Source organism: Oncorhynchus keta, unplaced genomic scaffold, assembly GCF_023373465.1.
Source record: "Oncorhynchus keta strain PuntledgeMale-10-30-2019 unplaced genomic scaffold, Oket_V2 Un_scaffold_14384_pilon_pilon, whole genome shotgun sequence".
In the NCBI taxonomy this organism is placed as follows: Eukaryota; Metazoa; Chordata; class Actinopteri; order Salmoniformes; family Salmonidae; genus Oncorhynchus; species Oncorhynchus keta.
This window is the reverse complement of record NW_026290787.1, coordinates 1,499,961-1,520,582: the sequence shown is the minus strand read 5'-3', so window position 1 is coordinate 1,520,582 and position 20,622 is coordinate 1,499,961. Positions and strand designations below refer to the sequence as shown.

The 20,622-nt window shown below is 42.1% G+C and overlaps 2 protein-coding genes across 3 annotated transcripts; one reads left to right on the top strand and one right to left on the bottom strand.

Moving 5' to 3' along the window:
- Positions 1-2,592: 2,592 nt before the first annotated feature.
- Positions 2,593-15,853, bottom strand: LOC118370294 (angio-associated migratory cell protein-like). The gene is made up of 11 exons (XM_052513927.1): positions 15,502-15,853; positions 15,104-15,247; positions 14,707-14,826; positions 14,420-14,559; positions 14,143-14,287; positions 13,951-14,034; positions 13,560-13,675; positions 8,027-8,124; positions 7,816-7,906; positions 7,527-7,681; positions 2,593-7,364 (listed from the first exon to the last, which is right to left on the bottom strand). Exons 1-11 carry the CDS (start codon positions 15,590-15,592, stop codon positions 7,289-7,291), a joined length of 1,260 nt encoding a protein of 419 aa, XP_052369887.1. The 5' UTR covers positions 15,593-15,853; the 3' UTR covers positions 2,593-7,288.
- Positions 15,854-16,993: 1,140 nt separating this feature from the next.
- On the top strand, positions 16,994-19,791 carry LOC118370295 (late histone H2A.2.2-like). 2 transcript variants are annotated; one of them, XM_035755252.2, is made up of 3 exons: positions 16,994-17,276; positions 17,577-17,609; positions 17,903-19,791. In XM_035755252.2, the coding sequence occupies exon 3, from the start codon at positions 17,903-17,905 to the stop codon at positions 18,314-18,316; it is 414 nt and encodes a 137-aa protein (XP_035611145.1). In that variant the 5' UTR covers positions 16,994-17,276; positions 17,577-17,609; the 3' UTR covers positions 18,317-19,791. The 2 variants fall into 2 exon arrangements, with proteins under 2 accessions (XP_035611145.1, XP_035611144.1); XM_035755251.2 differs by having other exon boundaries at positions 16,996-17,276; positions 17,547-17,609.
- The last annotated feature ends 831 nt before the right edge of the window (positions 19,792-20,622 follow it).

Below are 20,622 nucleotides of genomic sequence, written 5' to 3'. Positions count from 1 at the left end.
AAGGTTGGATGGGGAGCGTCGCTGCACACATTATCAGGTCTCTCCAGAGATGTTCGATTGGGTTCAAGTCTGGGTTCTGGCTGGGCCACTCAAGGACATTCAGAGACTTGTCCCGAAGCCAATCCTGGGTTGTCTTGGCTGTGTGCTTAGGGTCGTTGTCCTGTTGGAAGGTGAACCGTCGCCCCAGTCGGTGGTCCTGAGCACTCTGGAGCAGGTTTTCATCAAAGATCTTGCACTTTCCTCTGATCATCTATCCTTCGATCCTGACTAGTCTCCCAGTCTCTGCCACTGAAAAACATCCCCACAGCATGATGCTGCAACCACCATGCTTCACCATAGGGATGGTATTGGGCAGGTGATGAGCGGTACCTGGTTTCCTCCAGACGTGGCAATTGGCATTCAGGCCAGAGAATCTTGTTTCTTATGGTCTGAGAGTCCTTTAGGTGCCATTTGGCAAACTCCAAGCGGGCTGTCATGTGCCTTTTAGTGGATTCCATCTGGCCACTACCATAAAGGCCTGATTGGTGGAGTGCTGCAGAGATGGTTGTCCTTCTGGAAGGTTCTTCAATCTCCACAGAAGAACTCTGGAGCTCTGTCAGAGTGATCATCGGGTTCTTGGTCACCTACCCGACCAAGGCCCTTCTCCCCCTATTGCTCAGTTTGGCCAGGAGGCAAGCTCTAGGAAGTGTCTTGGTGGTTCCCAAACTTCTTCCATTTAAGAATGATGGAGGACACTGTTGTTGCCATACCAGGCAGTGATGCAACCAGCCAGGATGCTCTCGATGGTGCAGCTGTAGAACCTTTTGAGGATCTGAGGACCAATGCCAAATCTTTTCAGTCTCCTGAGGCGGAATAGGTTTTGTCGTGCCCTCTTCCGACTGTCTTGGTGTGCTTGGACCATGTTAGTTTGTTGGTGACGTGGACACCAAGGAACTTGAAGCTCTCAACCTGCTCCACTACAGCCCCGTTGATGAGAATGGGGGTGTGCTCGGTCTTCCTTTTCCTGTAGTCCACAATCATCTCCTTTGTCTTGATCATGTTGAGGGAAAAGTTGTCCTGGCACCACACAGCCAGGTCTCTGACCTCCTCCCTATAGTCTGTCTCGTCGTTGTAGGGGATCAGGCCTACCACTGTTGTGTCATCGGCAAACTTAATGATGGTATTGGAGTCGTGTCTGGCCGTGCAGTCATGAGTGAACAGGGAGTACAGGAGGGGACTGAGCGCACACCCCTGAGGGGCTCCCGTGTTGAAGATCAGCGTGGCGGATGTGTTGTTACCTAGCGTTACCACTTGGGGGTGGCCCGTCAGGAAGTCCAGGATCCAGTTGCAGAGGGAGGTGTTTAGTCCCAGGGTCCTTAGCTTAGTGATGAGCTTTGAGGGCACTATGGTGTTGAACGCTGAGCTGTAGTCAATGAATAGCACTCTCACATAGGTGTTCATTTTGTCCAGGTGGGAAAGGGCAGTGTAGAGTGCAATAGAGATTGCATCATCTGTGGATCTGTTGGGGTGGTTTGCAATTTGGAGTGGGTCTAGGGTTTCTGGAATAATGGTGTTGATGTGAGCCATGACCAGCCTTTCAAAGCACTTCATGGCTACAGACGTGAGTGCTTCAGGTCGGTAGTCATTTAGGCAGGTTACCTTAGTGTTCTTGAGCACAGGGACTATGGTGGTCTGCTTGAAACATGTTGGTATTACAGACAGTCCTGTAGCTTAGCATCTCTTGGGGACCTTCAATGCTGCATACATTTTTTGGTACCCTTCCCCAGTTCTGTGGCTTGACACAATTCTGTCTCAGAACTCTACAGACAATTCCTTTGACCTCATGGCTTGGTTTTTGCTCTGACATGCACTGTCAACTGTGGGACCTTATATAGACAGGTGTGTGCCTTTCCAAATCATGTCCAATCAATTGATTTTACCGCAGGTAGACTCCAATCAAGTTGTAGAAACATCAAGGATGATCAATGGAAACAGGATGCACCTGAACTCAATTACGAGTCTCATAGCAGAGGGTCTGAACACTTATGTAAATACAGTATCAGTTTTATTTTAATACACTTCCACCAAAAAAACTAAAAACCTGTTTTCGCTTTGTCATTATGGGGTAGTGCGTAGTTTGAGGAACATTTTTTATTTAATACATTTTTGAACAAGGGCTGTAACAAAAATGTGGAAAAAGTCAAGGGGTCTGAATACTTTCCAAATGCACTGTGTCTGAGTCATATCTGTATAATGTTAGATTAGCCTAGAAGCTATTTTGGCTAGGGCACCCTGTAGCGTGGCTGAATGCATTAGATCAAGCACACAGATCCAAGTTTACAACAAATTAGGTCATCTCTTGATGATGCTGTTGACTTTGTAGTATGCTTATCATACCTCTAATCACAGCAGTGTTCTGGTCCCTACAGTGTGTAACAAATCACACCCTATTCCCTATATAGTGCACTACTTTTGACCACAGCCCTAGTCAAAAGAAGACCACTATAGAGAATAGGGTGCCATTTGTGAGACAATATGTGACTCAATGACGGTCTGCACAAAGCCTTCTCAGGCAGAGCTGATGCTGGGAATGAACCAGGACAACCTAGAGACTTGGGTTGAAAACGTCTTTAATGGTTCCAACAAACAGCAGAACAAAGCCCATGGCTCTGTCCCAATACTTCAGAGATGCACCCTTCCTTCCATGTTTCCTTAAGGTCAGTGATGGGGCAGGGGAAAGCAAAGTTATCACATTATTTCCACCAATCCAGATTCGTGATTACTTCAGAAAAGGAAGGACGGATGCATTTCTAAAGTATTTCAACAGGGCCCAATATATTTACAGTGGGGGAAAAAAGTATTTAGTCAGCCACCAATTGTGCAATTTCTCCCACTTAAAAAGATGAGAGAGAACTATAATTTTCATCATAGGTACACTTCAACTATGACAGACAAAATGAGGGGGGAAAAAAATCCTGAAAATCACATTGTAGGATTTTTAATGAATTTATTTGCAAATTGGTGGAAAATAAGTATTTGGTCAACAAGCAAGATTTCTGGCTCTCACACCAGAAACAAAATTGTAGACCTGCACCAGGCTGGGAAGACTGAATCTGCAATAGGTAAGCAGCTTGGTTTGAAGAAATCAACTGTGGGAGCAATTATTAGGAAATGGAAGACATACAAGACCACTGATAATCTCCCTCGTTCTGGGGCTCCACGCAAGATCTCACCCCGTGGGGTCAAAATGATCACAAGAACAGTGAGCAAAAATCCCAGAACAACACGGGGGAACCTAATGAATGACCTGCAGAAAGCTGGGACCAAAGTAACAAAGCCTACCATCAGTAACACACTACGGCGCCAGGGACTCAAATCCTGCAGTGCCAGACGTGTCCCCCTGCTTAAGCCAGTACATGTCCAGGCCCATCTGAAGTTTGCTAGAGAGCATTTGGATGATCCAGAAGAAGATTGGGAGAATGTCATATGGTCAGATGAAACCAAAATATAACTTTTTGGTAAAAACTCAACTCGTCGTGTTTGGAGGACAAAGAATGCTGAGTTGCATCCAAAGAACACCATACCTACTGTGAAGCATGGGGGTGGAAACATCATGCTTTGGGGCTGTTTTTCTGTAAAGGGACCAGGACGACTGATCCGTGTAAAGGAAAGTATGGAGCCATGTATCGTGAGATTTTGAGTGAAAACCTCCTTCCATCAGCAAGGGCATTGAAGATGAAACATGGCTGGGTCTTTCAGCATGACAATGATCCCAAACACACCGCCCGGGCAACGAAGGAGTGGCTTCGTAAGAAGCATTTCAAGGTCCTGGAGTGACCTAGCCAGTCTCCAGATCTCAACCCCATAGAAAATCTTTGGAGGGAGTTGAAAGTCCGTGTTGCCCAGAAACAGCCCCAAAACATCACTGCTCTAGAGGAGATCTGCATGGAGGAATGGGCCAAAATACCAGCAACAGTGTGTGAAAACCTTGTGAAGACTTACAGAAAACGCTTGACCTCTGTCATTGCCAACAAAGGTATTGAGAAACTTTTGTTATTGACCAAATACTTATTTTCCACCATCATTTGCAAATAAATTCATTAAAAATCCTACAATGTGATTTTCTGGATTTTTTTTCTCATTTTGTCTGTCATAGTTGAAGTGTACCTATGATGAAAATGACACGCTTCTCATCTTTCACAATTGGTGGCTAACTAAATAAATACTTTTTTTGCCCCACTGTCTATAAGGTTGAGTTGACATAATTTGGGGTGATTTAGGGAGAAAGTGAGAATTACTCTCCACAAATCACCAGATATTATGGGGACATCATCGAGATCTCCATCTCTACGTAGCTCTATTACCTTAATGTGTATTCATAATGTCATCAAACCAAATCGCACAGGGAACACCAAGGTGTAGTTGAAAGTGTATTTAGTAATAAATCAAGGACCACACAACGGTTGGTCTACTGTTAGATGCTTCATTGCCTCTAGGATGACGTGTTCCAACATCTACACTACCACACCACTTAGAATGTATATATTTTGTGTGGGTTCTACTTGAGAAACCTGAGTAGAATGGCTAGCAGTTCTAGAACCTTCTAGAACACTGCAGGTCTACTATAGATCAGACAGACCACAATCGATACAAGACAGTTCAAAAACCCTCAGTTGTGAGAAAACACTTTGTTGACAATGTGCCATTTAACTTCTTGGTGACAGGGGGGCAGTATTGAGTAGCATGGATGAATAAGGTGACCAGAGTAAACTGCCTGCTACTCTGTCCTAGATGCTAATATATGCATATTATTAGTAGTATTGGATAGAAAACACTCTGAAGTTTCTAAAACTGTCTGTGAGTATAACAGAACTCATATGGCAGGCGAAAACCGGAGAAAAATCCAACCAGGAAATGGGAAATCTGAGGTTTGTAGTTTAACTCTTTGCCATTCCAATATGCAGTGGGATATGGGTTGTTGCACTTCCTAAGGCTTCCACTAGATGTCAACAGTCTTTAGAACTTTGTTTCAGGCTTCTACTGTGAAGGGGGGCTGAATGAGAGGGGATTGAGCCAGGTGTCTGGCAGAGTGCCACGAGCTCGTGACGCACGGTCACAAGAGAGTTAGCTCTCGTTCCATTGCTTTTCTACAGACATAGGAATTCTCCGATTTGGAACATTATTGAAGATTTATGATAAAAACATCCTAAAGATTGATTCTATACTTAGTTTGACATGTTTCTACGACCTGTAATATAACTTTTTGAACTTTTCTTTGACGTTCGGCTGGACTTGCACGCGCATTTGGATTTGTTTACCAAACTCCCTAACAAAAGAAGCTATTTGGACATAAATTATGAACTTTATCGAACAAATCAAACATTTATTGTGGAACTGGGATTCCTGGGAGTGCATTCTGATGAAGATCACCAAATGTAAGTACAAATTTATAATGCTATTTCTGACTAATGTTGACTACACAATATGTACCGTAATTGCTGGACTATTAAGCGCACCTGAATATAAACCTCACCCACTGAATTATTCAAAAATATGTATTTTGTACATAAATAAGCCGCACATGTCTATAAGCCGCAGGTGCCTACCGGTACATTGAAACAAATTAACTTTACACAGCCTTTAAACGAAACACGGCTTGTAAAAAATTAAACAGTGGCCTACCAAGAAAGTCATTGGTCACTATCTTCCTCCTGTGCACTGAAACCACTGAAGCCATCTCCTTCGGTGTCGGAGTTGAATAGCCTCAGAATTGCTTCATCCGATGTTGGATCGTTTTCATTGTCGCTCTCGTCACTTTCTGAGCTCATGCTGCCCTTTCAACACGCAGCAGTCCAGCCTTTCGAAACTCGTTGATGATAGTGGATTTTTTGACAATGCTCCACGCTGTCAGAACCCACTGGCAGACTTGACCATAAGTTGCTCTTCGCATGCGGCCCGTTTTAGTGAAGGATTTCTCCCCACTTGTCATCCAAGCCTCCCACTGAACAAGGAGCGCCACCTTAAATGCACGATTTACACTGATGTCGAGTGGCTGCAAATACTTTGGGCCATCTGCTTTTCTTCCCTCTGAAAGCTGTTGTTGTCTTTTTGCACTGAGTCAGTTCCTCACGCTGCTTTCCAACGTCTTATCATCGACTCATTAAGGCCAAGCTCCTGTGCAGCAGCTCTATTTCCTTTTCCAACAGCCAGATCGATCGCCTTCAACTTGAAAGCTGCATCATATGCATTTCTCCGTGTCTTTGCCATGATGAGGGTGACAAAATTACTACCGTAATCAGAATGATGGGAAGTTTGAGCGCGCTCGATTTACGTCACATTATGTGACGGTGCTCAGTTTTTTGGCGGCATGAATCTTGTGAAAGCGGGAAAAATCCATAAATTAGCCGCGTCATTGTATAAACCGCGAGGTTCCAAGCGTGGGAATAAAGTAGCGGCTTATAGTCCGGAAATTACGGTAGTCTATGTAGGCTGCTTTGTTGTCTGAACGCTGTACTCAGATTATTGCATGGTTTGCTTTTTCAGTAAAGTTTTTTTGAAATCTGACACAGCGGTTGCATTAAGGAGAAGTATATCTCTAATTCCATGTATAACACTTGTATTTTCATCAACATTTATGATGAGTATTTCTGTAAATTGATGTGGCTCTCTGCAAAGTCACTGCATGTTTTAGAACTACTGAACGTAACGCGCCAAAGTAAAATGAGATTGTTTTGATATAAATATGTTTTGATATAAATATGTTTTGATATAAATATGAACTTGACCAAACAAAACATACACAATAAATGTAACATGAAGTCCTATGACTGTCAACTGATGAAGACCATCAAGGTTAGTGATTCATTTTATCTCAATTTGTGCTTTTTGTGACTCCTCTCTTTGGCTGGAAAAATGGCTGTGTTTTTCTGTGACTTGGTGGTGACCTAACATAATCGTTTGTGGTGCTTTCGCTGTAAAGACTTTTTGAAATCAGACACTGTGGCTGGATTAACAAGAATTTTATCTTTAAAATGGTGTAAAATACATGTATGCTTGAGGAATTTTAATTATGAGATTTTTGTTGTTTTGAATTTGGCGCCCTGCGCTTTCACTGGCTGTTGGCTACCGTCCCACATTTCCCAGAGAGGTTAAGTGACCACTTCGGATTGAGCCGATATATGCAGTGTCCACTGTTAAAACGGTCTCCACAAAAACGGGAATATTGCCTTTAAGGTGCATTGTCGACAAAGCGCGATCCGGGTTGAGTCCATCCCCATTTCTCTCGCTCTTTCTCCCTCTGCTCCTCTTATTAACGGTCTGGCCGTTGGAGGCAGAAGAGTTTGGCCTGGTGATCTCCAGAGGCAGTGACCGCCATAGAGGCTTCTCTGTGGGAGGAGGAGAGAGAGTCAGATGAGAATAGGAGCCTTTCTGGCTCAAGTAGAATACAAGTTCCCCATAACCGCTGATACAGGGTCAGACGTTTTGTTCATTAGCCTACTTGAAAAGGTTAGGATCTGTGATTAGCGGAAACTTAGGGGTGTGTGTACCTGTTGAGTGTGAAGTCGAGGATCTCCGCCTGGTGGCCACGGTACTCTGACACCATGGTTCCCGAGCGGGCATCCCACAGCCTCACCGCCCCGTCCAGACTACAGGTGGACACCACAGAGGATGACTCCTCCCACTGCAGTTTAACAATGCCAGCCTGACACACACAAATAGTTGTTTATAGAGCATATAACAAGGCATTTGAAAATAGCAGAGCAACACGTCTCTACAATCCATGATCAGAGGATTATTGTGGGTTTGGTTGAGTCTGTTGGATGGCTGGTTTCTTACCTGGTGCTGACACTTGTGTCTGAGGACCTGTGAGGAGAGGTCATAGATAGCCAGGGTCCCATGCAGATACGCCACCGCTATCAGAGGCAACCTGGACAACAGAGAACACAGCATCGTTCAAAACATGGCAACTGTTACACACTGTATGCCATGCAGTTCATTTAAGGTTAACTTGTGATTCTGGGCTTATGTTAAAAACATCAAGTCTTACACATTGCAGAACCCCACTGACTCCACCGAGTTGGTCTCCTCAGCATCCTCCTGAGAAGCTTTGGCTTTGCCCCCGTCCACAGAGAACACACCCAACACCTACACACCCCATTAGATACATTCCAGTTAGACAGCATATACCAACTGATAAGTAGCAGGACAGCATATCTCGAAAACCCACACCATGTTGGTCAATTGAACACATGGCAGAACATTTTCTTGTGAATAATGCATGTCAATCTCCCCATGTCATCTGTCCCACCATGTAAAACCAGAAGTACTGTTTTCATTCCCACTATCCTCTGTACGCTGTCTCTACCGTAGCTCCAGCAGTTACGTGGTCTCTACCGTAGCTCCAGCAGTTACGTGGTCTCTACCGTAGCTTCAGCAGTTACGCTGTCTCTACCGTAGCTCCAGTAGTTACGGTGTCTCTACCGTAGCTCCAGCAGTTACGTGGTCTCTACCGTAGCTCCAGCAGTTACGCTGTCTCTAGCGTAGCTCCAGCAGTTACGTGGTCTCTACCGTAGCTCCAGTAGGTACGTGGTCTCTACCGTAGCTCCAGCAGTTACGTGGTCTCTACCGTAGCTCCAGCAGTTACGTGGTCTCTACCGTAGCTCCAGTAGGTACGTGGTCTCTACCGTAGCTCCAGTAGGTACGTGGTCTCTACCGTAGCTCCAGCAGTTACGTGGTCTCTACCGTAGCTCCAGCAGTTACGTGGTCTCTACCGTAGCTCCAGCAGTTACGTGGTCTCTACCGTAGCTCCAGCAGTTACGTGGTCTCTACCGTAGCTCCAGCAGTTACGTGGTCTCTACCGTAGCTCCAGCAGTTACGTGGTCTCTACCGTAGCTCCAGCAGTTACGTGGTCTCTACCGTAGCTCCAGCAGTTACATGTGAAATGTCGGAATAATAGTAGAGAGAATGATTTATTTAAGCTTTTATTTCTTTCATCACATTCCCAGTAGGTCAAAAGTTTACACACTCAATTAGTATTTGGTAGCATTGCCTTTAAATTGTTTCACTTGGGTCAAACGTGTCGGGTAGCCTTTCACAAGCTTCCCACAATAAGTTGGGTGAATTTTGGCCCATTCCTCCTGACAGAGCTGGTGTAACTGAGTCAGGTTTGTAGGCCTCCTTGCTCGCACAAGCCTTTTCAGTTCTGCCCACACATTTTTCTATAGGATTGAGGTCAGGGCTTTCTGATGGCCACTCCAATACCTTGACTTTGTTGTCCTTAAGCCATTTTGACACAACTTTAGAAGTATGCTTGGGGTCATTATCCATTTGCAACCAAGCTTTAACTTCCTGACTGATGTCCTGAGATGTTGCTTGAATATATCCACATAATTTTCCTGCCTCATGACGCCATCTATTTTGTGAAGTGCACCAGTCCCTCCTGCAGCAAAGCACTCCCACAACATGATGCTGCCACCCCCGTGCTTCATGGTTGGGATGGTGTTCTTCGGCTTGCAAGCCTCCCCCTTTTCCTCCAAACATAACGATGGTCATTAGGGCCAATCAGTTATATTTTTGTTTCATCAGAACAGAGGACATTCCTCCAAAAAGTACAATCTTTGTCCCCATGTGCAGTTGCAAACCGTAGTCTGGGCTTTTTTATGGCGGTTTTGGAGCAGTGGCTTCTTCCTTGCTGAGCGGCCTTTCAGGTTACGTCGATATAGGACTTGTTATACTGTGGATATAGATACTTTTGTACCTGTTTCCTCCAGCATCTTCACAAGGTCCTTTGCTGTTGTTCTGGGATTGATTTGCACTTTTCGCACCAAAGTACATTCATCTCTAGGGGACAGAACGCGTCTCCTTCCTGAGCGGTATGACAGCTGCATGGTCCCATGGTGTTTATACTTGCATACGATTGTTTGTACAGATGAACGTGGTACCTTCAGGCGTTTTCAAATTGCTCCCAATGATGAACCAGACCTGTGTAGGTCTACTATTTTTTTCTGAGGTCTTGGCTGATTTCCGCATGATGTCAAGCAGAGGCACTGAGTTTGAAGGTAGGCCTTGAAATACATCCACAGGTATACCTCCAATTGACATCAATTAGCATATCAGAAGCTTCTAAAGCCATGACATAATTTTCTGTAATTTTCCAAGCTGTTTAAAGGCAGTCAACTTAGTGTATGTAAATTTCTGACCCACTAGAATTGTGATACAGTGAATTATAAGTGAAATAATCTGTCTGTAAACAATTGTTGGAAAAATTACTTGTGTCATGCACGAAGTAGATGTCCTAACCAACTTGCCAAAACTATAGTTGATTAACAAGAAATTTGTGGAGTGGTTGAAAATGAGTTTCAATGACTGAACCTAAGTGTATGTAAACTTCAGACTTCAACTGTATGTGTTCTCTATAACACAGTATGTATGTGTCCTCTATCCTACATTATGTATGTGTTCTCTATAACACAGTATGTATGTGTTCTCTATAACACAGTATGTATGTGTTCTCTATAACACAGTATGTATGTGTTCTCTATAACACAGTATGTATGTGTTCTCTATAACACAGTATGTATGTGTTCTCTATAACACAGTATGTATGTGTTCTCTATAACACAGTATGTATGTGTTCTCTATAACACAGTATGTATGTGTTCTCTATAATACAGTATGTATGTGTTCTCTATAACACAGTATGTATGTGTTCTCTATCCTACATTATGTATGTGTTCTCTATAACACAGTATGCATGTGTTCTCTATAACACAGTATGTATGCGTTCTCTATAACACAGTATGTATGTGTTCTCTATAACACAGTATGCATGTGTTCTCTATAACACAGTATGTATGTGTTCTCTATAACACAGTATGTATGTGTTCTCTATAACACAGTATGTATGTGTTCTCTATAACACAGTATGTATGTGTTCTCTATAACACAGTATGTATGTGTTCTCTATAACACAGTATGTATGTGTTCTCTATAACACAGTATGTATGTGTTCTCTATAACACAGTATGTATGTGTTCTCTATAACACAGTATGTATGTGTTCTCTATAACACAGTATGTATGTGTTCTCTATAATACAGTATGTATGTGTTCTCTATAACACAGTATGTGTTCTCTATAACACAGTATGTATGTGTTCTCTATAACACAGTATGTATGTGTTCTCTATAACACAGTATGTATGTGTTCTCTATAACACAGTATGTATGTGTTCTCTATAACACAGTATGTATGTGTTCTCTATAACACAGTATGTATGTGTTCTCTATAACACAGTATGTATGTGTTCTCTATAACACAGTATGTATGTGTTCTCTATAACACAGTATGTATGTGTTCTCTATAACACAGTATATGTATGTGTTCTCTATAACACAGTATGTATGTGTTCTCTATAACACAGTATGTATGTGTTCTCTATAACACAGTATGTATGTGTTCTCTATAACACAGTATGTATGTGTTCTCTATAACACAGTATGCATGTGTTCTCTATAACACAGTATGCATGTGTTCTCTATAACACAGTATGTATGTGTTCTCTATAACACAGTATGTATGTGTTCTCTATAACACAGTATGTATGTGTTCTCTATAACACAGTATGTATGTGTTCTCTATAACACAGTATGTATGTGTTCTCTATAACACAGTATGTATGTGTTCTCTATAACACAGTATGTATGTGTTCTCTATAACACAGTATGTATGTGTTCTCTATAACACAGTATGTATGTGTTCTCTATAACACAGTATGTATGTGTTCTCTATAACACAGTATGCATGTGTTCTCTATAACACAGTATGTATGTGTTCTCTATAACACAGTATGTATGTGTTCTCTATAACACAGTATGTATGTGTTCTCTATAACACAGTATGTATGTGTTCTCTATAACACAGTATGTATGTGTTCTCTATAACTATGTATGTGTTCTCTATAACACAGTATGTATGTGTTCTCTATAACACAGTATGTATGTGTTCTCTATAACACAGTATGTATGTGTTCTCTATAACACAGTATGTATGTGTTCTGTGTTCTATAACACAGTATGTATGTGTTCTCTATAACACAGTATGTATGTGTTCTCTATAACACAGTATGTATGTGTTCTCTATAACACAGTATGCATGTGTTCTCTATAACACAGTATGTGTGTTCTCTATAACACAGTATGTATGTGTTCTCTATAACACAGTATGTATGTGTTCTCTATAACACAGTATGCATGTGTTCTCTATAACACAGTATGTATGTGTTCTCTATAACACAGTATGTATGTGTTCTCTATAACACAGTATGTATGTGTTCTCTATAACACAGTATGTATGTGTTCTCTATAACACAGTATGTATGTGTTCTCTATAACACAGTATGTATGTGTTCTCTATAACACAGTATGTACAGTATAACACAGTATGTATGTTTCTCTATAACACAGTATGTATGTGTTCTCTATAACACACAGTATGTATGTGTTCTCTATAACACAGTATGTATGTGTTCTCTATAACACAGTATGTATGTAACACAGTTGTATGTGTTCTCTATAACACAGTATGTATGTGTTCTCTATAACACAGTATGTATGTGTTCTCTATAACATGTATGTGTTCTCTATAACACAGTATGTATGTTCTCTATAACACAGTATGTATGTGTTCTCTATAACACAGTATGTATGTGTTCTCTATAACACAGTATGTATGTGTTCTCTATAACACAGTATGTTGTGTTCTCTATAACACAGTATGTATGTGTTCTCTATAACACAGTATGTATGTGTTCTCTATAACACAGTATGTATGTGTTCTCTATAACACAGTATGTATGTGTTCTCTATAACACAGTATGTATGTGTTCTCTATAACACAGTATGTATGTGTTCTCTATAACACAGTATGTATGTGTTCTCTATAACACAGTATGTATGTGTTCTCTATAACACAGTATGTATGTGTTCTCTATAACACAGTATGTATGTGTTCTCTATAACACAGTATGTATGTGTTCTCTATAACACAGTATGTATGTGTTCTCTATAACACAGTATGTATGTGTTCTCTATAACACAGTATGTATGTGTTCTCTATAACACAGTATGTATGTGTTCTCTATAACACAGTATGTATGTGTTCTCTATAACACAGTATGCATGTGTTCTCTATAACACAGTATGCTATGTATGTGTGTTCTCTATAACACAGTATGCATGTGTTCTCTATAACACAGTATGTATGTGTATCTATAACACAGTATGCATGTGTATGTATGTGTTCTCTATAACACAGTATGTATGTGTTCTCTATAACACAGTATGTATGTGTTCTCTATAACACAGTATGTATGTGTTCTCTATAACACAGTATGTATGTGTTCTCTATAACACAGTATGTATGTGTTCTCTATAATACAGTAGTTATGTGTTCTCTATAATACAGTAGTTATGTGTTCTCTATAATACAGTATGTATGTGTTCTCTATAACACAGTATTTATGTGTTCTCTATAATACAGTAGTTATGTGTTCTCTATAATACAGTAGTGCCCGCCGCCCACCTTGCCAGTGGCAGTGTTGATGAGCTTGGCACGGCCGTCCACGGAGCCCGTCAGCACCAGAGAGCCGTCCTTGTTACAGGCCAGGCACGTCAGCGCCCCCTGGTGTCCATCATGACCTGAGGTGGCCAGAGAAGCGAGGAAACAGTTGAGTGGGGATAGAAGTTGTTCCTTACCGCTGGTCCAGTGGCAGTTATTACTGTTTTATCCTCAGAAAAGTCAAGATTAGGATTTGGGGTTTTGTCATCTACTCTAGATATAAAGTAAGCTATGTACACTAATAAACACATTCCACACTGATTCCCAGTGACCATGACACATATCCTGCCGTCTGGCAGTAGTGGGGATGGTCACATACTGTGTTCAGGCGTGCGACAACTTGGCCAAACTCAACCTTTAATCACATGGGTGGCATTTCCCTGCTTGAGGTCCCAAAGTCGTACGTTCCCATCTTCATAGCCCACCACAGCTCTCTTCCCTGTGGAGAAAATAAAAAGTTGTTACATGTTCAACCTGGCAGCACAGATCATGGTAGAGTGTTCTGTACTGAATTGTCCTTTATGCTTGGCTGGGGAGGCAGTCTCACCGTCTGGCAGGACCTTTCCACTGGTCGACTGGCAGCCAGGGCCCTGCAGGGTCTTACAGTCACCCCCTGGGATCTTCCACATCCAAACGTTACCGTCCGCCATGCCCGCCAGCAGCACCGGGGCGCAGGGGTGCCACTCCATCCACTAACACACACAAAAAAAAACTTGATTTAACTACCTAGCTTAATCAGGCTGAATCAGGTGTGGCAGTGTGTTCCTGCTGAGCTACAACAAATATGCGCACCCTGTTTTGGGCCGGGCTGTGTTCTTCCTCACCTCCAGGTCTCCCACCTCGAAGGACCACACCTCCTGCTTGGTCTCCACCTTCCAGACCTTGATCAGCCCGCTCATGTCCCCCGTGGCCACCAGGGAAGAATCATGGCTGAATAAAACACTTGTCACGGAGTCCTTATGGCCTACGGTTGTGGAAAAAGAAGGACAAATACTTGTTTATTCTGAGCTCAACTATCCTGTAGCATAAAGAAATGTCCTATTGGGATGTCAAAGCTAAATTAAAAGCACAACAACTAATTGATGACAGCTTGGAGAGTATGGAGACTCACCTGTACATTCAAACAGCACTTCCCCGTCACTCACTCTCCAGACATAGGCCTTGTCATCCTCTCCTCCGGTCACAGCCAAGCTGTTTGTGGCTGGGTCCAGACTCACACAGAACACGGAGCCTAGAAAACACAAGTCAATGTGACAACAGAAAAAAAGTGACCCATACATGTCCCTGGCCTATCCAATAGCTTCCACCCTGTCTCCCTCCTTCCCTTCAATACCTGGATTACATGAAATGACTAAAGTCATCCACCCTTTACGGTCAAATCCTATCCACATAGTGGTGGTGGTGATGGACAAGATAATGAGGTGGACCTACTACCGGCAACTGCCACTGAGTTGTTTAGAGACTGAAAGAAAAGCACAAGTGAGGTGGTATAGTTAGCTAGCTAGTACCCGTGTGTTTGGAAAAGGTGAGTTCGCTGTCATCTTGCTCCTTTTCCTGCTCCATCTCGTCGTCGGTATCCCAGTCTTCCTGTTCATTGTCTCCGTTCTCAGTTTCTCCTACGTCCACGTCCTCGAACTCCTCCGCCAAATCATCTGTCCGTCAGAGTGAGGTATTACTGTACTTGACACATATACCTCTCTTAATTTTATACCACGACATTAACTCATAGAAGGTCTAACCAAGACAATGCCCCCAGCGTCCAAGAGACAACTTATTTTGCTCAATCAATGCCAGTCCATGTAGCAAGTCCTCATACAGTTATAAGGACATGAACTAAACTACACCCCTTGAAGCATCTGATTCTGACCAACTAACGTTATCTAGCTAGGCATACAACCATCATTACCTGGGTTTTGCTCTGTTTCGTTAAGGTCGATGACTTCTATAATCTCTTCATCCCCGTGGAATTGTACCGAATTTTCGTCCGAGTTATCCATGATAGCTAGCTAACGTTAGATGTTACCAAGGTGGCTAACTTAAATTATCTGCCTAACTTGAGAGCTGAAAAGTTTGCTAGCGCGACAAATGTCGAATTCAGGTTAAATAAAATGTGTTAAGTCAATCAAAGAAAATGCTAAAGATTGTTATTTCTTGGTGCTGACCGAAGAACCAATACTAGCTAAAGAGAAAAACATCTAAATAGTGTCCTCGTGTTTTTTTCACATGTGGGAAAGTCTCCGGAATCCTCTGGCGCTCCGTGATGACGTCATTTAAACATTTGATACGATTGGTATTTCGCCCTGAAGGATATATTGTATAAAAATACCTCTCTGTTTTTAGAATATTGGTTCAGAAATAATATCCTATTGGTGAGCCAACTGGTAAATGAAGAGGGTCTTTTACTCAGTTATAAAGAATTCTTATCACTTTACAAGGTCCCTGTAACACCTAAAGATTTTGCAATTGTTTTAGATGCCATTCCCTCAGGTGTTCCCCTCAGAGCCTACCTTCTATTGACCCTGTTGACTCATCAGTAGGAAAGATTTGTTTCTCTTTTGGTCCATTCAACAACAGAGCGATACGATCCTTGTTTCAGCAGGACCTTATGTCATGCCTTATTGGAATGGATTTATTGATAATATCTGTTGGAAAAAAGTTTGGATGTTGCCACAAACATACCTACTTGTTAACAAAATTAAGGAAGTTTCCTTTAAAATTATTCATAAATATTATCCTGCCAACCACTATATGAAGAAGTTTAAGGAAAACATCAACTCAAATTGCTCCTTTTGTAATGACCACCCAGAAACAGTTGTGCATCTTTTTTGGCATTGTATGCATGTAAGAAAACTGTGGCAAGACATCAGTAGGTTTATAATTGAACACATTTATGAAGATTTTACACTATTGTGGAGAGATGTACTGTTTGGATTCTTTACATACAATAGAAATAAGCGGAATCATTTTTATGTAATTAATGTCATTATTCTTTTGGCCAAATTTCATATACACAAATGTAAATTTACAAACAGAAAACCACATTTTCGTATCCTACAAAAAGAAATTGAACTGTATTTTAAGACGGTTAAATGCTCTACTAACAAAAAAGCTGTTAGAATTGTAAGTATGTGCATGTCCCTTAAGGTCCTTGTGTAATTGTAATGTGATATTGTACCCCCTAGCTCGATTGTCCATTGTTTGTAATCTATGTATGCTTGTGTTCCCTCATGTGCTTTATGTATTGATTTGTTGTTAATTAAAAAAAAAAAGTTTTTTTTTTTTAATTTAAAAACATTTTTCGCCCTGAAGCTTGACACACCCCTTCCCAGTAACAACCAATCCATGCCAAAGTGGGCGGAACTTCTTCAACATGACTACTTCATCGGAGAGTAACATCCGTCCTTGTTCACTAGGTGGCACAATAACACCATTATCATCATGCTGGCTTTCATTCTTCCCCTCTTCTGATATAGCGTTTCCCAACTCCGGTCCTCGAGTCCCTCCAACAGCACACATTTATGTTGTAGCTCCGGAAAAAAGCACCTTTTTCAATTTGTCAAGGGTTTGATGATTATTTTGCAAGTACAATCGGCTGCGCTTGTCCGGGTACAACAAACATATATATTGTTGTGGTACTCAGGACCGGAGTTGGGAAACGCTGTTGTAATGTAATATTTTCTGGTAAGACTAATGTGAATTATCTGAACACATAATAGGTGAAAGATAGATGGCACAACTTCCACCTACCCTATCGGATCTGCTAACGTACTGTATATATATCCAGAGTAGTAAGGAGTAGGGCCTTGGGCTCGATTTGGAATTGGGCCCCATGTGAATTATCTTTAATCTAATTGGCTATCCAATCAGACATAAGTATTTACGACATGTGACTTTGGGAAAAACGGGTCCCCTCAATAATGCAACTTGTTATTCCCTTCTATAAAAAAAAAGGTTGAATGGCTGCTATTATTTCCATTTTAGGCTTGTTCTAGTTCTTGCAAACAGCCTGTCGCCGTGAGTATACACATGTTTCGTTTTTTGCTAACTTCTCATTTGTGTGAAATGCCTTGTCCTCTTAACTGTCCATATTTTGATTTAAAGTGTAAGTCTTCTGGTAGTCCTGTTAACTGTGTAAATAGTGTGCCTGTGGGATTGTATTGATTGAGTGGGCACCAGCTGAAGGGCAGGTGCATTAGCTTCTTTGCATCCACAACTCTTCCCAGGAGGGCTTGTATATTGGCGATGCACTTGAGGCAATGTTTGAATAATTTCAACAGTCACTAAAACATGTACTTTGTTTCTACAAGATGTCTGGTCGTGCAAAGAAAGCTGTCTCCAAATCGAAGACTTCCACGAGTCGCTCTGTCAGGGCAGGTCTCCAGTTTCCTGTAGGCCGAATTCACCGTCTGCTGAAGAAGGGACATTACGCTGCCCGCATTGGTACAGGAGCTGCAGTCTACCTCGCTGCCATACTGGAGTATCTCTGCGCTGAAGTCCTGGAGCTGTCGGGTAACGCGGCCCGTGACAATAAGAAGTCGCGCATTGCTCCACGACACATCCAACTAGCTGTGCGGAACGACGAGGAGCTGAACACGCTGCTGGGTGCGGTCACCATATCGGAGGGTGGTGTCCTTCCAAACATCCAAGCCGTGTTACTCCCCAAGAAGAGCAAGCTACCTAAAGACGACGGCAGCAATGACGTCCAGTCTCAAGCGTTTTAAAATGTACCTACAAGCTTTTACCGCAAACTCGTCCCTTTCACCGTTTTCCTTAATAAAATAACAAATTTAAAGAATGTCTTTAGTGTTGGCCAGTTGATGCACTGCAATGTCCAGACATGGCCTATGTTAAGCTTTATTTAAATATTTCAAACCTCATAAATCAGGGTCAATTCAGGAAGTGCTTTCAATTCAATCATTGACACTTTCAAAAAATGCTTCTCAGTTTGAGAAGTTGTTACAGAAATAATGCCAGTTCACTGGACTAGGAATTTGAATTGAGTGACTTCAATTTGAATGGACCCCAACCCTGCAAGGAATGAGGTAGTCCTGCTGGTTTCATGAGCTAAAACCAATACCCGGGGATTGTGTGGTGTTCTGACTGCTCCAACACATGTGCATAACTGGGTTCTAGTGACAGTTTTAAAAACTAGGGCATTGCCGAACTGAATCGTAATGGTTTATTTTTCCACCCAAAAGCCGGTGTAACAGCGTTTTAAAGTAACTTAAGAGCATCCCTCAGCTAGCTTGAAATGTGGCTGGAGCCATCCAATTTTGTATCCTTTTGTGTGGCTCAACCTGTTTGGACTGTTAATTAGAGAGGGGTTGTGATGCAGAGGAGCACTGTTTCGAGCCCAGTATGGGCCAGTCAGACAATGGCAAACTCGGGAGCACACTGACCCCTGTTGCACTGGGATGGAGCAAGCAGAATTTAGAATAATAGGAGAAATTTGCATCAATCTTGAGTAACTGGCCCTGGCTTGATTCTCTCCCTGCGCATGCTAGCCAGACCTTTTAAACTTTATATTGAGCTCCTTTTCATGTCTAAGAGTGGCTGCCATTGACTATTATAAATGAAAGCACTTGTCTGTTCACTGTTCAGGTCTGTGTATTTTGTATGGGCTTCTCTGTGCTCCTGAGTCTTTGATCCTAGGGGGTAGGCCTGGCATGGGGTTGCCTGCGGGCATTCTGCCCGGGAGGGTTTCACTGATGAGCAGACCGTCAGCGTGGACAAACACTGCAGTACTGCACCATGATAAGGAAAACCAGTCAAGGTAACCTGGGTAGACTAGTTATTGGTACACAAGGTAAATGCTATACCAAGTGAGGAGGCATATTTTGTATTTTCTTATGGCTTAATATTACTTGAAAGCAGGGGCACAACTTTGGTTTAAGAAGTGGGTGGGAAATATTTTTCACTCCAAACAGCCTACTGCTCGGAGGCAACCGAGCGGTCCTAAAGCACACTATTTCCTTGTTTTGTATCACATTCCAATAAACCTGAGGGGGACAAAAATGCACTTTCAGAATGTGGTGGGGGGGTGGACATATCGTCCCCCCGTCCCCAGTGAAAGTTGCACCCGTGCTTGAAATGTACTATTAGTGCAAAATGTTTATCAATAGTTATGTCAGCTGTGATATATTTGTGTATGGTAATGAGAGGATTTCCAATAAAAAAATAAATATAGGCAACATGACATGTATTGTTTCCATGGTTTCTCCTTCCTCTTTCTCAATCCATCTAAATCCCCAATCTGTCTAGAAATCACATGAAACAATGTTTTTCAGGTCTCTACTTTTGTCCTACATGCTCAGACATATGCGATAACTGAACTGTGGGTGGGCTTATTTTTAAACTGTCATAGGGAGGACATAACAGTCACACCAGAATCAGTCATAATTGACGTCAGTTTATCACAAAAATTTGCCTGTTTAATATTGACACTGGGATGCTGTACCAACACACATACTGTACATGCACATAAGAAAGCGCGCACACATACACTACCGGTCAAAAGTTTTAGAACACCTACTCATAAAAGGATTTTTCTTTATTTTTACTATTTTCTACATTGTAGAATAGTGAAGACAACTATGAAATAACACATGGAATCATGTAGTAACCAAAAAAGTGTTAAACAAATCAAAATATATTTTATATTTGAGATTCTTGCAAATGGCCATCCTTTGCCTTGATGACAGCTTGGCACACTCTTTGCATTCTCTCAACCTGCTTCACCTGGAATGCTTTTCCAACAGTCTTGAAGGAGTTCCCACATATGCTGAGCACTTGTTGCCTGCTTTTCCTTCACTCTGCGGTCCTACTCATCCCAAACCATCTCAATTTGGTTGAGGTCGGGGGAATTGTGGAGGCCAGGTCATCTGATGTAGCACTCCATCACTCTCTTTCTTGGGCAAATAGGTCTTACACAGCCTGGAGGTGTGTTGGGTCATTGTCCTGTTGAAAAACAAATCATAGTCACACTAAGCCAAAACCAGATGGGATGGCGTACCGCTGCAGAATGCTG

Coding starts and splice junctions, on each gene's coding strand:
- LOC118370294 (XM_052513927.1), bottom strand. CDS start 15,592: ATGGATAACTCGGACGAAAATTCGGTACAATTCCACGGGGATGAAGAG. Junction 14,035..14,142: donor TGGAAAGGTCCTGCCAGACG/GTGAGACTGCCT, acceptor TTTTCTCCACAG/GGAAGAGAGCTGTGGTGGGC. Junction 7,365..7,526: donor CTCGACTTCACACTCAACAG/GTACACACACCC, acceptor CTCCTCCCACAG/AGAAGCCTCTATGGCGGTCA.
- LOC118370295 (XM_035755252.2), top strand. CDS start 17,903: ATGTCTGGTCGTGCAAAGAAAGCTGTCTCCAAATCGAAGACTTCCACG.